The 17,389-nt window shown below is 38.3% G+C and overlaps 3 protein-coding genes and 1 long non-coding RNA gene across 6 annotated transcripts; 1 reads left to right on the top strand and 3 right to left on the bottom strand.

The window, feature by feature from the left end:
* Positions 1-66: 66 nt before the first annotated feature.
* Positions 67-1,960, bottom strand: LOC110844888 (peroxisomal (S)-2-hydroxy-acid oxidase GLO3). Its single transcript, XM_022091214.2, has 9 exons — positions 1,681-1,960; positions 1,464-1,615; positions 1,270-1,390; positions 1,066-1,200; positions 878-985; positions 666-798; positions 479-595; positions 300-411; positions 67-234 (listed from the first exon to the last, which is right to left on the bottom strand). The coding sequence occupies exons 1-9, from the start codon at positions 1,821-1,823 to the stop codon at positions 167-169; spliced, it is 1,089 nt and encodes a 362-aa protein (XP_021946906.1). The 5' UTR covers positions 1,824-1,960; the 3' UTR covers positions 67-166.
* Positions 1,961-2,055: 95 nt separating this feature from the next.
* On the bottom strand, positions 2,056-5,104 carry LOC110843564 (inhibitor of growth protein 2-like). Of its 3 annotated transcripts, XM_035848390.1 has the most exons (7): positions 4,852-5,104; positions 4,626-4,763; positions 4,480-4,522; positions 4,169-4,398; positions 3,829-4,089; positions 3,228-3,745; positions 2,056-3,153 (listed from the first exon to the last, which is right to left on the bottom strand). In XM_035848390.1, exons 4-7 carry the CDS (start codon positions 4,365-4,367, stop codon positions 2,929-2,931), a joined length of 1,203 nt encoding a protein of 400 aa, XP_035704283.1. In that variant the 5' UTR covers positions 4,368-4,398; positions 4,480-4,522; positions 4,626-4,763; positions 4,852-5,104; the 3' UTR covers positions 2,056-2,928. The 3 variants fall into 3 exon arrangements, with proteins under 3 accessions (XP_035704283.1, XP_035704282.1, XP_021945221.2); XM_035848389.1 differs by having other exon boundaries at positions 4,480-4,763; positions 4,852-5,103; XM_022089529.2 differs by lacking the exon at positions 4,852-5,104 and having other exon boundaries at positions 4,480-4,828.
* A 7,103-nt stretch (positions 5,105-12,207) lies between these two features.
* Positions 12,208-15,178, bottom strand: LOC110844836. Its single transcript, XM_022091137.2, has 7 exons — positions 15,025-15,178; positions 14,644-14,944; positions 14,174-14,553; positions 13,848-14,032; positions 13,523-13,678; positions 13,236-13,444; positions 12,208-13,161 (listed from the first exon to the last, which is right to left on the bottom strand). Exons 2-7 carry the CDS (start codon positions 14,913-14,915, stop codon positions 12,405-12,407), a joined length of 1,959 nt encoding a protein of 652 aa, XP_021946829.1. The 5' UTR covers positions 14,916-14,944; positions 15,025-15,178; the 3' UTR covers positions 12,208-12,404.
* Positions 15,179-16,240: 1,062 nt separating this feature from the next.
* Positions 16,241-17,389, top strand: LOC118434475. Its single transcript, XR_004834058.1, has 4 exons — positions 16,241-16,789; positions 16,862-16,934; positions 17,034-17,102; positions 17,277-17,389. It is a non-coding gene; the product is annotated as an uncharacterized LOC118434475 (long non-coding RNA).

The raw sequence follows: 17,389 nt of genomic DNA, 5'->3' as shown, positions 1-17,389 counted from the left end.
TCAATAATCATTCATTACCTCTACATATTTCCTTGATAAATAATTAGTAACACATATTTACTACAAATTCTCACATAACAAATTTATATTTCGAAATAGATTTAAACTTCTACATAAAAAATTACTTGTCGTAAATACAAAAATTTTGTATTTCACATAACCGGAATTATAAATGTGAATGCCCAGGAACCCGATTCACATAAGAAGGTGTAAGTTCTGACACATTGGACACTCCTAAGAGTACAAACTTTGTCAAGCTTTTTGTTATTCTTCTTGTTTCAACTAAATATAATTCTCACCTGACAAAGCCATCGTGAGGTCGAGCTCATCCCTCAAAATGTGCATAACTTTTGTGGCACCCACAGTTCCACCGACAGCTAAGCCATACACGATTGGTCGACCCACAAAGACCTAAAACCACATTGCGAAAGAGTAAATAAAGGTCATGAAAGTTTAACGTGGCGGATATTTTGCATACCATGTTTGCGCCAAGGGCCAACGCCTTGAATATGTCGGTGCCACGACGGACGCCACCATCCACGTATATTTCGCACTTGCCTTTCACCGTCCTCACAATCTCTGGTAGGATATCACACTGTAACGTAAAAATGAATAATATTCTCAATTTTTAGTGAAAGCCTAACATTTTATGAATGATGTTGTACAGTTGGCACGGCCGTATCAACTTGTCGTCCACCATGATTACTGACAAAAATGGCATCGACTCCGTGACTGACAGCAATTATGGCATCCTCCACTGTCTGAATCCCTTTAACAACCAACGGCAAATTGGATATGCTACGGAACAATTAATTAATATAAGTACAATATTTATATTGCTTAACCAATGAATTTGCAGATACTGTAATCACATCACCTCTTCAACCAAGATACAGCCTCCCAAGTAACGCCGTGATCCATTATGTCATGAAGCTCAAAAATTTTCAATTCCTTCTGTGCAGCATCCGGAGTGGCGTTGGGCAATCTATTTATATTTTTATAAATTACTTACTGAATGACAACTGAACAGGTATTGACATCTGTAGATAAAAAACTGAGTACGACTTTAAATGGGACGGGAACTCCAATGGATCTCTCCGACTGCTTCGTCTATTGCCCACGGATTGTGCATCCAGCGTTAGCACAATTGCTTCAAACCCAGCTTTCTGTGCTCGGTTAATTATTCCACGAGTCAAGGATCTGCAATATTACGAGATTATTTTATCTGTTATCAACCTCCGTCCGTCACCTGCTTTCTCTTTTACTTGCCGATCTTTATGCATGTAAAATTGGAACCAACGCCTAACGTTTGGAGCAGCAGCTGCAATCTCTTCGTAACTCTTGGTTGCAAACACGCTCAAAATGAAGATGCCCCCAATGGCTTCAACGGCTGAAAAATGATTGTGTTCCATGTTAATGTGGTACTGAATATATTGGAGAAAAATCATATTAATGAATCAAACCCTTAGCAGATCCACATTCTCCGTCGGAATGAGCCAGTCCTTGGAAGGCTGAGGGAGAAACGCCCAGCGGAACTTTGACACTTTTTCCAAGGATCATAGTTGACAGATTTCTGACCGATACATCTCTCAGCACTCTTGGTCGAATCAGCAACCTTCAAAATTCGAAAATAATTTCCAAAATAATTCATTAAATTTGATAACGATGTATTTTTTCTACCTGGAGAAAGCTTCCGTGTTTTGTACCACGGTGATCTCATCGTCCGCACCGGATGTGAAATAGTCCTTGGCATTCTTTGCTAATACTTGCTTCGCTTCTTGAGCAAAGTCCTCCACACAAACCAATCGGTCAATCTTTTTCATAATTTTATAGACGACATAAACTGGAACAATAGAGTCGTTAAAAAAGTGTCGAATTTTGTGTGTATATGGTTTCACTGTATATGCAAATATTGGGTACAATCTAACACTCCAAATTTACAAACCAGACTGTCCTTGCAAAGTAGTTTGTACAAGAATCGTGTCAAATTATATGATGGTATTTTATAAAGTCTATAAACTATAGGATATAAAAGTGCAAATCAAACGAGGATAATTAATATAATATACATCAGACTTGTTTATTATTGAGATTAGAAAGGTTACAGGTTAACATTTGATATCAAATTCAGTTTACACTAAATAACTTTTCAATGCCAAAATATCGGTTACAGATTTTATGGTTTTCTTAAACTACTAGTTCCATCCATGGATGTATTGAGCGCTTTTATTGTACATATATATGTAAGTAGGAACATTAAACCAATTTGTGTACTAAATGTAAAGTGATAAGATTCCCATGTAATCTGAGTGTTTTAAAGTCTTTAACTCTTTCAAGTCTTTTCAACAATTGTAGTAGGATAAAATAGTTATTATTTGTACTATACATAGCAATAAATTAAATAATTACATATTATAGGAATGATTATCTATTGCTAAAAACTTGTTCCAAAATAAGAAAACTTAATGAATAATAATAAAACTCTTTTTTGTGATCCCACTAGAACACGTAATTTTTTTAACTAGCACACAGTACAATGACTCATAGTTTCCATTACAGTATGGTTCCCTTTAAAGCGTATTGATCCAAATTGATAACAGCAAAATTATATACAATAAAATATATTGAGCAACCACATAAATATTAACTATTAGATCTTACTATTCTATTTGATATTGTATTTTTTGTGGTTTAAAATTCCAGTCTGGCTTTGGAGATTCACAATGGTATTTATAGCTAATGGTATTGGTACGGGAATGAATCACAACAGTATTTCATAGTTGACTTAATGTAAGGCACCATGTGACACAATATCACATTCAAATTGTTAAAAGTTAGTAGCATACAGACAAAAGAATTACGACATTCTAAAACTACATGGAAATAAGAATTCCTCATCGATAACAACCAACATATCAAGTTAACAAGTTATTCCGGTTGTTTCGCATTGCTTTCAGCTTCTCGTTCGCGATTGTAAGCTTCCAGTTCTTTGATCAAAATAGAGCGTTGTTTCATCAAAGTCGCTTTCCCATCACGACATCGAGGACAATACCAATTGCCTCTTGGCTTACGTGCTAGCTGAACGCATCCAAAGTGAAACCACTCTATTGGACAGAGTTCATTATCGCAACAAATCATATCTCCGTAAGAAACCTAATCTCCAATTAAATGAATTAATCCACACATTGCAATAGTAGTAATAGTCTAAAAATGGTCAGAGTACATACCTGGCTACAAAGACAGTAAAGGGGCTCAATGTCAGCCCCAGGTATCTCGGCGGTTTGATCAGCGGTCATTTGCTGCTGCTGCATTTGCTGCCACTGAATATTAGCGTTTTCCTTAGGCTGAAATTTCTTGGTTGCTCCTTTTCGTTTCACGAAACCGTATCCACGTTTCTTCTTGATAACAAATGACACCACTTTCTTTGGAGGGGGCTTGGACGGCGGTGGAATAGCAATAGATTCTTTAGGGTATTTCACCACCAACCCTTGTGAAGTGGGCGAGGTGTTCACCGAAGATCCAGACGACCTAGCGCCCCCGTGAGGCTTCTTCTTACCAGAGCTAGGCTTGCTTACAGTAGTCGGTTGTTTCGGGGTTGATGGCAACTTAATTGGAGATAAGTCCTTCTTTCCTTTGCCAAGTCTTTTAATTCCAGACTTGACAACTCGCTCTGATTTCATTTCGTTCACTTTTTGGGAAGAATTAGCTGGTGCTGAAACCTCAGTTGCGACCTTCTGCTGATTTTCTGTATTAAAATTGACTTATTAATTAAGTAATAAGTACAGAGAATATCCACGAAGTGATGTAATGGCTTTAAAAATAAATTACCTGCTATCACCGCTTTCTCAGATTCATCCAAATTCTTCTTATCCAAGCTTAGCTGTCTCGCTTTATTCTCAATGGTTTCAAAGATTGTCTCCGCAATTTGTAGCTTCTCTTGCTGGACATGCATCACGTTCATCTTTCCCATAATTGAGTTCAGGGTGCCGATACCGTTGATAAAATCTCTCGAGCCTGAGCGTTCATTCCCCGGGTTATCAATTTGATTAAGCAAATCCTTAATGACGCCCCCCATTTGAGTCCAGCATTCTTAAAACATATTTACAACCGACAATTTAAAATTATAATCTTAAAAACATAAAAAACCTTATCCTTGCAACCTTCTTACCTGCATAGTCCACGTTCAGCTCCTGCATTCGGCTCATATTCCTCTGAATATCATTGGGCAGATCGTGAAGGCAGTCAATATAATTATCCAAATATATCGCCGCATATTCCTTATTCGCCTCCATGGCTGGCGTACTTTTACTTCCGTTTCCACTTTTTCCTGCAGCTTCTGACATGTTTCTCCTCCCTTTTTCTGCCATTGTAGCACCGTTTTCTCTCCTGTTCGAAAATCTACCATGTCCAGAAAATACGCTTATAAATAAACGAAGTAAAAAAAATACAACAAATGAAATGCTTATAAATATTTCTTACCCGTTCTCCTCACACCGAATAATTAAGTGACCACTAAAAATGACTAGAAATACTCACTACAACTTTAACTTTTTAACGGTAATTTAGTTTTTAAAAAACTGTAACCAATTTCATATGCAAATTAAAAGAAAAGAAAAACCGGAAACCTGACTAAACCGAAGAACGGTGATGAGGAGAAGACGAAGACGAGGCCACGTGCAGTTCGCTTTTCTGGGAACCACTGACTCGCACAGTGAAAGACGGTTGCTGCTGGTGGTTGGTGGTGGCTGGCGTGGGTCCCGGATCTGAAAACAGAGGGAGGATGGCATTCCAGCAACAATGACGATTTGCATAATGCACGCTAAAAAACTATATAGCTTAATTATTGCTAACCAAACAATGTGTACTTAATGAAACGAAGGACGACTTGAGTTATGGCGCATGAACGAATTGAATATGTATGTAGCATGTACATAAATGCATTTAAAAATATTTAACACACGTCGTTCCATATTTGTTTGTATCTCAACTATAATGCTAATTAAGAAGCATGTAAATAAATTGAATTCCAGTTAACTTTTGAGGAAACTAATCGTGACTAATTTAACCCAATAGTTTTAAAACGACGTTGTTTTTCTCACTATACATGCACGAGGATGACAATGAAGAACTGATCGGCAAAAAATAATTTTTATAATTTTCGAAATAAATATATGACGATCGTGTCTGGTTTAATGGCGTTCTAACGGGTTCTCCGAGGGTGGGTGCCGTGTTGAATGAATTGGTTTGGTAGTACAATTCCTATTGCTTGATACTGGTGCATCGTATGATTGTATGTGAGCTTTGCATATATTATTGTAAAACAATATTGAGATATGAAAGGTTCTAATCAGTTATGCTTCGTGACTGACTGAGCATTCAACGTGTGTTGTGTCGGCTACAAATTAAATCAATGTCCTAGTAAACAAAAATAATAAAGAATTATTAGCAATATTTAATTTTTTGTTGGTTAATATTTGTATACAAAGTACAGTTAATATAAAATCATTAAATGTATGCAAGTCATTTCGACAAAATACAAATATTGCAAATAAATATATATAGTACGTATTCTTCGCCAATCCAAAATAGAGGATTTAATTTGTCCGTTTCAATATCAATTGTTGCAATAGATTACGCCAGATTCCTGCAAAAAAATTGATCAATTACATGAAATGCAGCTTAGTTTTGTTCAAAGTTCATAAAACAAAAAAAAAGTATAATTTGTACAAATCAAAAATTAGCATAATTAGTTATCAATGCGAACTCAATAAGGAATTGAATCACCGCAGCTGCGCGCAGCCAGGTCCAGCGTTAAGGGGGGAGTGATTTGGAAAGCCGTCTTCCTCCACCTGCGTTGTCTATGCGCGACAGGCCGGTCGGGCAGGCCCCCATAAAGACTGGTTTCAAAATGCCGTGATCACGACTAATTAAAACACAGTCTTTATTGGAACCGACCGGAACGGCCCATGCACAGTCTTCCTCATTGTAGGTAACCTGCCACTCGGGGGATTCGTCTCCAGTCCACTAGTTGACCGTAGGGCTATTAGTTTGATACTCCTCGGGGATGAGTTGCAATTTCCAACTCATTCCAAAGGAGTTTCAAACTAAAAACCCAACTTGGAAAGCCGTCTTCGCTCGTGTCGTCTATGTACGAAAGGCCGCCGCCAGCCGTACTATTCCAGACTGGTTTCAAAATTCCGTCCATGACCCATCCGGACCATTCGGAACAGTCTGGAGCAGAACGGCTGGCGACGGCCCACGCACAGTCGTCCTCATTGGGAGGGAAGACTGGAGAAAACTGAAGGATGAGAGATGACCACCCGGACTGAGAAAGGCATGCCAGAAAATGGCACGTGTCTGCTCCAGTCCGCGTGAGAAATTAAACGAGACGAGGAAGGGTGCGAGGGGCGAAATAAAATTTTGCAGCAAAAGTCTAAATATAAATTTCTCAATTTCCCCATTTGCCGAATTAAAGTTTGAGTTAGGGAACAGTCTGGGCATCGATATTCATATCGCTGAAATGAGCATTGTGAAGCTTAATTTAAGTGAGATGACTGCTATTAATAGACAGACTATCGGCAGTATGTGGTAATAAACATGCTGTAGAAATTAAAATTATGAGATTTAAGCAATACTCTAAAAACATTTAAAACGTGACTATCAGAAATAATCTCAACATTGGAGTTTTCATGTTGTGATTTTTGCATGCATTGAATTCATTCATATTCCCATGTTTGACACTAGAGTTGTAATGCATGTCCAAATTAACAAAGTTTTGTAGACACCCTGCCATTCAAAACCTGGAAGAGGAGACCCCACGTGCATGAGAGATAAATATAATTGTACAACAATGAGTATGTGCCAGCATAATTTATGGTCCACATTTTTAACGCTCGATTAAGGACGACTTCTTGTCTCCAATTGTTTTATTGTTTTGGAGGAGGAGGAACACAGAGAAAGTTTCATTTCAATGAGGATCGTAATAAGTACACGCACTTTCCATCCAATGTGCGTATCCTCCTTGTACATAGGAAATAATCAGCACAATGGGATATTAGCATTACAAGTTGGATCTCACATAATTAATCATGCAAATTTTATTTATGGTTTTATATTTAGCAAAGTAATTTAGTGCCTATGCAACAGATTTCCTGACTTGTGTCACATGGATTATCAGAAATTGCTGTTCTTCGTTCACTTGCTTGTTTTTGAAAGATCTCACGAAATAATAACAATCGTATTAATACGCAACAAAAAAATTCATGAAATCATGGAACAGCGGGTTTATACCAGACGACCTTTTCTCATCCAACTCTTACATACATAAATACATATGTCGACATGTAACAGAAATTTGTTTTCCACTTTACAACGAACAATAACGTAACGTGAAAAGTAGTGCAGGGCTTTATTTATTTCGCGTAAATTAAGAATGAGACCTCATTGTTGGGAACAAACGAGCTTGGCTGCTGTGTCCTGTCACTTTTGAAACATTTTGTTCACTACATTTCTCCTCCTCTTTCTCTCGTAATTGCAAAAGTAAATAATCATGAAGTAGCAGGATTAATATGAATCATTAAAAGAAAGAGAAACGCAGCCAGTCCTGTCAGTGCGCCACGGTGTAAAATATCGCCATTGATTGAACGCCCTGCATACTGCGCTTCTCGACTCATTTTGCTATTCCTTCCCACTGGGCAACCAAGTCGACGCTGTTGATCGTCATCTTTTCTCGAGGCTGCGGTTCCATTGTGAGGAATGTTTTTAAAATGTTTGCAGATTCGCTTCGGTCTCACCCACCATTTCCAACACCACCATTTCCACCACCGCTGACATTATTCGAGGCAGCGTGAGTTGTAAGTTTTTATTTTATTTTGCGGATTGTTTGCTCTTCTTCTGATGGTCCTGCACACAAAAGGAATGCAGTGCAGCGGACACAACACAACGGAACACAATGCAAAATGAAATACAATGTTAACAATTTTGAAGCAACTTGATGCATCCCACTCATTATTTATTATCCTCACTTGTTATCATTATTTCGTTATTTTCTATTTGTCTGGGCAGAATTGTGGCAGGTGAAGGCAATTATGTTGTCGTTAGATGTTAAAACTTCATTCCACTGTCGGGCTGCATTATTATTCAAATGGTTAAAATGTCTGTTAATTTCCGCTTTCTTTTTGCTCACCATGTTCCTCTCAATATGTGGGACGAAGATGCATTTATTTATGCACCTAGTTTGAGATGAAGAATAGAAAAAGTATTTATGTCGTAAGTGGGAACGCCGTGCAGGAGTTTGGCATACTGTTTTCCTGTCTAAAAAAACAAGTCTTAAGGTTGTCCCCCTTTTTGTGTAACTGGACTTCTAAAATATCTCTAATTCAGAGTTTAATTCAATCATTTAAGCTTGCTCGCAATTTCTATTTTTCTAAAACAAATGACCACTACTCACCAACGCTCATGTACATGCATACACATGTGTATTTAGTTACTGCAAATTAAGGAAATTCACGTTGGAAAATATATTGTTATCATGAAAAAGTAGAATATCCACAACACAGAAATATCTACTTACTTATGACGCTAGAAAAACTTTCATGCTCGCTCATTGTTGAATGAAATCCGCATGTGAGCATGATGGAAGAGCATGTATGTAAAAGAAGAGATAATTAATGCATGAAATAATTCAAATTTAAAAGTAACAGTCACTTAATTCTTAACACATTTATAGCTTTGTACGCACGCACACAGAGAGAATTATCCCCAAAATTTGCTATCCCATGCGCAGGGGGTTATCAGCATCATACTCTGCTTGCAATCTTTTGAGTCGTCGTCGTCTCATGAAAACCATTTTAATTCAACGAACTCTGCAGCAACGCTTTCAAGCTTTTTTCACGTTGTTAAATGAGATAAGATGAGATGATGAGACGACGAAATTACTTGCGGCTGCGATTCATTGGAAATTTGTGCATCTCATTGTTTCAGTGTCATTAGTTTTAAACTTGGTGGCTGGCTGGCGATGTGATGGTTTAACTCGGTGTGGATGATAGTGGTACATAGGACTGAGATTTTATTTTAAAGCTATCCCACGCCTTCTTCATAAATCTTCATTTCATAATCACTGTCGCCCGCTTGTAAATTACCTTTAATAAGCATCGTTTTACTCCAACTGTATTTTTTCCCCTGCTCCAAAATCGTCCTTCCCCGTTCGACAAAATAAAACAAAATAAACGTTGAACGTGAAATTGCAATGGGCCTGAAAATGTGGTCTGATTATGATTTTTCCTCCCAGCACATCGTCTTGATAGATATTATCCTTCCTTGTTGTGACCAGTTTTTTGATTGTCAATGTCATCCTGGTGCCGAATTCATGTCGTGTTTTGCAAAGTTTAACCTTTTCCCTGCTTCCCTATAAGATGTAAAATTTAACTGTTTAATGTGTGACTTTGCTCGAGGCTGCTGGTGTGCCGAGTGAGAAGTTCGTGATTGTATGGAAATTGATTTTGTAAACGGGCTTCGTCGTCGTTATGAAGCAGAAGAAGAAAAACTCTCCCAGTCGCACACATTTGATATTGAATTTCAAAATGAATCACGTCTTTCTCATTACATGTTTGTTATTGTTGTGGTTTTCCTCGTAGTGAGAATAAGAAGTTGGGATGATGTTTTGTTGACCAGATTGGCTTGGCAGAGGAGTTATCAGCAAGGGCGTCAAGTGATGAGCCGAGCCGAATCCGTTATAGAGGCTTGAGTTTTAGAAAACCGAGTGACATTTCATTATTTCATGCACAAACAGTTTACGTTTTACTTACTTGGTTGCTGCATTTGCAGCTGAATGCGATGCAAGTACCCGAAATGGCATAGAATTTGGAATACTACAATGGGCTAAAATTTGTTAATGTGATAAGTAGGGTATGATATGATGATATATGCATATTTATTACACGGTGATGACGATATATGGTGTGAAATCTGACCCATTTTAGTCCGCTTGGTTAGTGTGATAACCAGAAATAACACATTAATTTGGGATCTTTCCACAAGGATATAAATAAAATGGTTCACCGTCTAGCTTCTTCTGACCAAACTAAAAAGGATCCATCCGTGAAATGCATCAAGTCGAAATCGGATTTCTTACACTCGTGACGTTGGTTTAACGTGGTGATTATCTTTGGAGAATTATGACAATGGTGTGGGCTGCATATTAAGCATATTTAGATGGAGACAGTGCTTAGAGCGATCACCAATTTCTTCCCACCATTGTTGCATTTCTCTCATTGTATATGCTACTTTTCACACAGGTGAACCAGCCGTGTGCACTGGTTGAATAAAATTGCTAATTCTCAGCTTAATAAGTAGTGGAAGGGATTCAAATCTATGTACGAGCTACACTTTGTAGTAGTAACACGACGCGACACAGCATTGAGATCGGATTAAACTACTTCTCCATGGCGTCTGCAACTTGCAATAATAAAAATGAGATTGGCACATAGGATTGACAACTCGCTGAGCAGCGTTTAATGATAACATGTGCATGCTGGATATCAAGGCAACACAACTGGCTGTGTGGTGGTGGTGATGATAATTCTTCGACGTTGAGTTATTTTCTAAGCATTCGTGCAAATGATGTTTACTTGTATCTATTAAATGTCACAGGCTCGAGAAAACTGCAGAATTGTATGAACTTATGTCAACGTCTAATTTATTCACACTACAAAATCCAGCCTTATAGTTGCACTTTTGTAATTTTATGTGTCCTCAAGTCATGTGACGCCGGTCAATCCACAGCACAGGCAAAAAAGGCAATGTGTCCCTTCCCATGATTTCGCAATCGAAAAACTGACCTCAGACTCGAAATCAACGACCAATAAATAAATTTTAAAAAACAAACTTTGGTGAAGGACGCGCTTAAAATATTAAAACAAGAAGCATTACAAAATGTTACAATATCGTTTAATATTTAGTAACTTTTACTTCACCGTGGGCCCAACTACCTATTTCATTTTCACAGCGATAATTAACACTAAATGCAACTAAAAGAGCGACAATTAAAACGATAAGTCTATCTGCTTCAGGGATAGTTATTAAAATGAGTCAGACGTTGGCAAATTTTCTCTATACCACATGTGCAAAGTCACTATTTATTGAAAGATAATAATTCAAATCTAGCAAGTTTATTATATAAAAATTACGTATTTCGTTTACACAAAATGCCTGAAAGTATTTTTTTCCCTGTTAGTTGGGCCCACGGTGAAGAAAAGTTACAAAATATTAAACGATATTGTAACATTTTGTAATGCTTCTTGTTTTAATATTTTAAGCGCGTCCTTCACCTAAGTTTGTTTTTTAAAATTTATTTATTTAATTATTTTCAGTGAAGTGTGAACTTAAATGTATAAAATCATAATATCAATTCTTAAACGTTGTGAACTTTCCCATGGGTGAATGCGTGGCATACTAATTTAATCCCGAGTGGGTGGATCAGTAACATTGTATTTCATGGAATTTGATCAATGCTTAATTTTTCAGAATTTTAAGGAATGTTACATATGTTGAAATAGTAATGCTAATAAAAAATAAACCTGACATTATTAGCATACGTTAGCAACCAGTAACCTAACACCTGTATATATACGTAAATAGGTTGCTTAATGACAATATTTCAAAAAGCTCTAATCCCTTGAGTTTTCATCCGATTAAGTTGAATAAAGGCTTAAAATGTGCGTATTATCCAGGAGAATAGTAAAAATGGCAAGCCCCCGGTGGGAAATACTTCCTTGATGCCAAGAAATCGATTTGCAACTTTACCCATCGGACTTTCTACCTGAAGGAATTAGAATTTGGAAAAAATAAGAAAAATGTCACTGTAGAACCGAATTCTCTAACTATTTTGTTTCAACATGTTTTCCGTACAACGAACGGTTGGGGAGAAATCTCAGTGGGAGTTTCTCAAAGTTGCAGCTGAATGCATACCTAGGCTTCGCCGTAACCATGGTGATCTTTTAACATGATCACTTTATGGTTACTTTCCCTTCACCTAAGAAAAAACTATAGAATCGACATTTTCTCAACCTCAACAATGTTGAAATAATTAACTGACTTGACCATTTTCAAGTCAGGTCACTGAAACATTTTCATGCTAAAGTTACATTTTGTGGTTGGCACTGTAAAAATGAATAGGAATAAGTTGTTAGTTGTGATTTGTACGTGATATGTAGTTAAGTACGCAAATCCATAAGAAAATTTTTAATTTTGGCTAGGTATACTCATAAATTATATAATTTGGGTTTAGTTTTGGTAAAACTTCTTTAGTAAATATTCAAAGCATAGATATTGCATAATAAACAAGTTGGAAAATAAAAACATCATCATTCATAAAGTACTAAATAACTAACGCTTTTTAGTTTACTTTAATTTTTCAATGGAACAGTAGGGGCTGGCATGCTCAGCTTGACGAGGGGATTCTTGCCCTCGATCAAAGATGTTGTAAGCATCTTATCCATACGTATGGTCCAAGCATAAATTAAGTTGTCCACAGTTTTGAGATACACGGTAAGCTCTTGTTCCTCTGTAAACTTTTCAATATAGTGATAGACCTCGTCTTCACTTACACCGGGGAGTACTTTGATTGGGATTGAGACTTTAAGAGCAAACGCTTTGTCCTTGCAAAAGTAAGACGGGAGGGGCTTTATCATTGTAGAAGTAATGACATCATAATTTCCATAATCCAGAAAAACTACTTTGTACTCGTCTTTGTCTGGACAAGCCTCCAAAATTTTAGCTCTATAGTAGCTTAAATCATCTTCAATGTTTTGCCTGGCCGCGACGTAAGTTCCATTGATCAGAGATGAAGGATCCAGTTGAGGGACATTATTCCAGTTATTCAAAAATTCGGTAAGTTCTTCACTTAGTCCATCTGCTCGATGGTCGTCACCTTCTAGCTGAATACAAATCGAGTCATAATTTTCTATGAAAGACACAACTCCTTCATATTGAACTCCCGACATGTATGCTGAGGGGCCACTAAATAGTTCCTTCGCAAGATCCTGGTCGATCATTGGAAATTCGTGGTCAACGTTTGTATAGTACTTGCAGAGGTTTGGCTTTCTTAGGCCAAAATTACGAAGAAGTGGTTTCCCTTCTTCTGAGGCGAGGGTCACTATACATCTGGAGGGAGAGAGACAAGTGTGAAGGTTAAAACGCAGTTTAAATAATTAAAAATCTCTACTTCATTATCTTACTTTCGAAATTCTCGGGGATCAACGCCATCAATGAAGCCTACAAGGCCTATGTAACATTCCAGATTTTTTTCAATAATCAACTCCATCAATTTGCCCTTGATGGCTTCATCTGAAGGAAGTTTGTTCGGGTCCGCTGCCATTAGTCCTGCTAAGTAGCAGGGTGTGGCTGCTTCAGGAATCTCAACGAGTTCATTCGGAATTTTGAGCATCTAAAACATAATTTGTGACGATACGATTTAATGCGACATGAACTATTAGAGTGATTAGTTTCTAAAATTAAAACTTACATCTTTTTCCTGAACATTGACAAAGTCTCCGTAGTCTACCAGTTTCACCAAGTACCCATCCCTTGACTTTTGAAAAATGGTAGCTCGATAATTCATTTTGTCCTCGCCATACGCAACAAGAACAGCATCGCCAATATCCTTTGAAAAGTCCTTGGCCTTTAAGAACAGTGCACATTATTAATAACACAAATAATCGAGTGATAAGAAGCCTTCTTAAAGAAGGTACGAATAGAATAACTTATTTATATAGTGTATTAAGTTAAGCATATTCTTCACTTCGTTCGTACTACGAAGTTCGTAGTGACTAGGGAGTAATATTACTTACGTCGTTGGAAGTAGAGTCATACTTCAACAATCCAGCGTCAACAGCTTCCATTATAGATGGATGCAGCTGAAGATGAACTTTGAAATTCGATCCCACTTTTGAAATCTTTGTCCCAAAGACTCCGATTTTCTGTCCAATCCAATCACTGTAATCATATCGAGGATACTTTCCAAGCATTTGTGGCCCTAAGTTATGTAAAATAAATTACAATATATTAATATATACATATCTCATCCAATAGTAATATCATCGCACAATCTGATTTATTAGCACTATTAATTGAGGTCGATCAATATTATGTCAATGAATTTGGAAAAATATTTTACCTTCATCATTGGTGCCATAAGTAATTAGGGGAACAAAATCAGCTAAACCCAAATTCATAACCATTTCGAAGCCAACATCCTTCTTGTCACACGTGAGCCGAACTTCAGAGACCTCACGGTCAATGAAAGAAATTTCGAATACTGACGTATTCTTTCCTTGGAACAGCGACTTGTAGTCATACTTTTTCCACTTTTTCTTTTCCTCAAATGGGACAACTTGAGCAAGACGGCACATTAGCGAAAGCTTCGGAAGTCGCAAAAGTTCAGTTGACGACGGATATATGGAATCAGCCGAAACCAAAATATCTACTCCTGAATCCACCATGTACACGTTCACGCCCTTCTCGTTAACTAAATTGACCTCTGCTCGGCGAAGTTTGCTATGAAATATACAAACATAGATTTATTATTTTATCGTAATCGTATGCTTATTAGCAATGACATAAATCCCATTCATTATCATATCATACCCATCCTTAAATTTGACAGTTACAGGAAGTCCGTCCTTCAGACAGGCAACGTCAACCGGTGCACAACCGGCAACGTCTTGCAAATGAAGATTCATTGCCTCCTTAATCTGCCTTTGAATTAACAGGGACGTCCAATCATTAACGATGAGTGAAAAATTGTCCGGGCTAATAGCACTCAGCAATTTGTACGAGTACTTCTGATTGATCATCAATGGACGATCCGGATAGCACCATTTGTCCTTAAGAGTGTCCAAATCCTTATCAAGCAACATTTCGGCGTAATCAGTCGTCGTACTGGTTCCTACAACAAGAAAGAAAAGAAACGGCGATATTTAACTCTAGTTACAAATTTAAATCTAGTTACTTGACCTTTTGACCTACCTACACGTATTATTTTCTTCCTTTCCCTAGCAAACCTTACTAGAGGCAGGTTTCTTCTTCGGTGAGGAGAAAAGAACAAAATGGTGACTAACTTGTGGACGAGGAGGCGAAGAAGATGCAGTTGGCATGTAGATTATTACACAAATGATCACAAGGTGGCAGATGCAGTGATGGCACGCTCTGATTGACAAGAGTTACATGAATTTATGGCAACTTCTAATTTATTCATACAAAATCCAGCCTTATATTTGTAGCTTAATAATTTTGTGTTATTTTAACATAATTAATTGGCCATGTGCCCCTTCTCACGATGTTCCAATCGAAAAACTGACCTCAGATTCGATATCAGCGACCAAAAAACTATAAGAATCGACATTTACCCAACGCTAACGACATCGAAATAATTAATTGAATTATTCGTAAATAACTGTAAGCACGTGAGATAAGCGGCTATAAGTTATAGCGGCTTATCTCACATGCTATAGCCTATAACATATGTATGTGTGATACCTACGTGTGTATGATAAGTGGCTATACGCGTATAGCTATGACACATGTGTAGGTAACTAGTGTGATAAGCGGTTATGCGCGTGTCAGCCGTATAACACATGCCTTTGACTATAACATAGATAGGTATGGCAGGACTTTCTCCACTTTCACCGCCCTTCAGAGGGTATAAAAGGAGCTGAACGAGAATTTTTTGTCAGTCTGCGGGCGGAGCTCGCGGGGGACGGACATGTCCCTGGGTGAGCTCCCCATTGCAGCTGCGCCCTTGGGCTGCCCTGCCTCTCTGGGGAGTCGGGCCCACCACTGGCTTCGGCCGGTGATCCGACTCTCTTCCCGTTGGAGGGGTGGTCCGGGGGAGCAATACTGTAAGGGGAGAGCCTTACGGGAAGTCCCCCTCCAATGCTCCTCCCACCAAGCAGACTCACCGGGTGGGGAGCCGGCGGGGCTTGCCAAAATGCGTGGTGGCGCTAGGCAAGTGAGGGGGCTCTCTACCTCCAACCCTTGGGTGACCGGGCTCCTTAGCTTGCACTCCCCTTGGGGCTGGCCGGGTTCCCGAGTTCGAAGCCTTAATGGGGGCCGATTTACGGGTGCGCTCCCACCTCGTAAGGCGAGGGTAAGACGAGCCCCCATGGGGAACGCGGTTGCAGAGGCGGCGACGTGGGCAGGGTTTTCTCGGTCGGCGGGAGGTAGACGTCCGCGGACGCCTTCGGGCGAGAGTGGAGGCCCGCCCGCGTGGAGCACGAGGGAGCGACGTCCTCGTCGTGTGCTCTGGAAACGCCCTTCTCAGGGCGGCCAACAGCTCCCACCAGCTGTAGTGTAGGCATGGCATGGCGACAAATTTCATCGCCATGCCATAATTGTTGTATTTAATGGCATCATTCATTTTCTCCATGTTATTTACAAGTATGATCACAAGCTAAACATTTACACAATATCATAACTCTAGGCGTAATAAACTGCTTTCATGGATATAATAAAATAATCCTCGTTTCGATAGTAGATTATGATGGTCTGTGTGCATTAAAAGGAAACCCAGTTTTGCATAAGAAACACGTATGTATGTACTCACGTTTTAATGCCCAGACAGTCCCTTCGGAAGTGTAATTCAATACCTTAATAATGCTCAGACGTTCCAGGTAAAGTGTAATCAAACATGTTACTTGTCCCAGTTTGCTACCACAACTCACTGTCAGTTTCAACCCTCACTGACTTGTAGTTAGTTGTATTCCAACAATATGGAAGAAAACTTAACCTTAAGGTACGAACATCATGCTATAAATCTGCTAAATTTATAAATCAGTTTTATTCTCGTTTGAAACTTTTTTGGTAGCAATTGCCCTGGTCTTGAAGCTTTGGATTTTCGTCCACATCATCCCTGTTTCAACTTATCTGACACCAAGCCCGTGAGTGAATACATAAATTCATAAATTATGGCTTGATTTTGTCACAGGAAATAAAGTTCTTACTCGAGTTTCATTATTTTTTTAAAATTAAACTTGTAGTTTGATGAAGAATGGCCGTGTGAAATTCGTCTGTTTTGGCTACAAAGTTTGTACCAGACTTTTAATTGTGTAAGTTGCCTAAACACAATGCCACTGCGGATTGATTTGTCACATATTATATCGCAATAACCTAATCCTATTTCGCACTACTTTGCGTAAATGCCCAAGGCTAAGAAAACATCTCTAATTTAATCGTAGCTGCAATAATTTGAAATTTTTTCTACCCTTTCTTTTTTTATTTAGACCTTGGTCAACTCAGAATTTAGAATGCATCCACCTCGAGTCGTACACTGTTTCTAGATCAAGATGCCAATGCCAAACATAAATAAATAAATGAATAAAAATATTTTACAGCA

This window comes from Folsomia candida, unplaced genomic scaffold (assembly GCF_002217175.1).
Source record: "Folsomia candida strain VU population unplaced genomic scaffold, ASM221717v1 Fcan01_Sc002, whole genome shotgun sequence".
NCBI lineage: Eukaryota > Metazoa > Arthropoda > Collembola > Entomobryomorpha > Isotomidae > Folsomia > Folsomia candida.
This window is presented reverse-complemented; position numbering and strand designations above follow the sequence as displayed.

Bases quoted from the DNA above. Each gene is read 5' to 3' on its own strand.
- LOC110844888 (XM_022091214.2), bottom strand. From the start codon at position 1,823: ATGAAAAAGATTGACCGATTGGTTTGTGTGGAGGACTTTGCTCAAGAA. The intron at 1,201-1,269 runs GCAAGTAAAAGA...GTAATATTGCAG, and splicing joins TTTTACATGCATAAAGATCG to ATCCTTGACTCGTGGAATAA. The intron at 235-299 runs GTGAGAATTATA...TTGTACTCTTAG, and splicing joins CCTCACGATGGCTTTGTCAG to GAGTGTCCAATGTGTCAGAA.
- LOC110843564 (XM_035848390.1), bottom strand. From the start codon at position 4,367: ATGGCAGAAAAAGGGAGGAGAAACATGTCAGAAGCTGCAGGAAAAAGT. The intron at 4,090-4,168 runs GTAAGAAGGTTG...ATATGTTTTAAG, and splicing joins GCTGAACGTGGACTATGCAG to AATGCTGGACTCAAATGGGG. The intron at 3,154-3,227 runs GTATGTACTCTG...ATTGGAGATTAG, and splicing joins TTTACTGTCTTTGTAGCCAG to GTTTCTTACGGAGATATGAT.
- LOC110844836 (XM_022091137.2), bottom strand. From the start codon at position 14,915: ATGTTGCTTGATAAGGATTTGGACACTCTTAAGGACAAATGGTGCTAT. The intron at 14,033-14,173 runs GTAAAATATTTT...TACATAACTTAG, and splicing joins TTATGGCACCAATGATGAAG to GGCCACAAATGCTTGGAAAG. The intron at 13,679-13,847 runs GTAAGTAATATT...CTGTTCTTAAAG, and splicing joins ATGACTCTACTTCCAACGAC to GCCAAGGACTTTTCAAAGGA.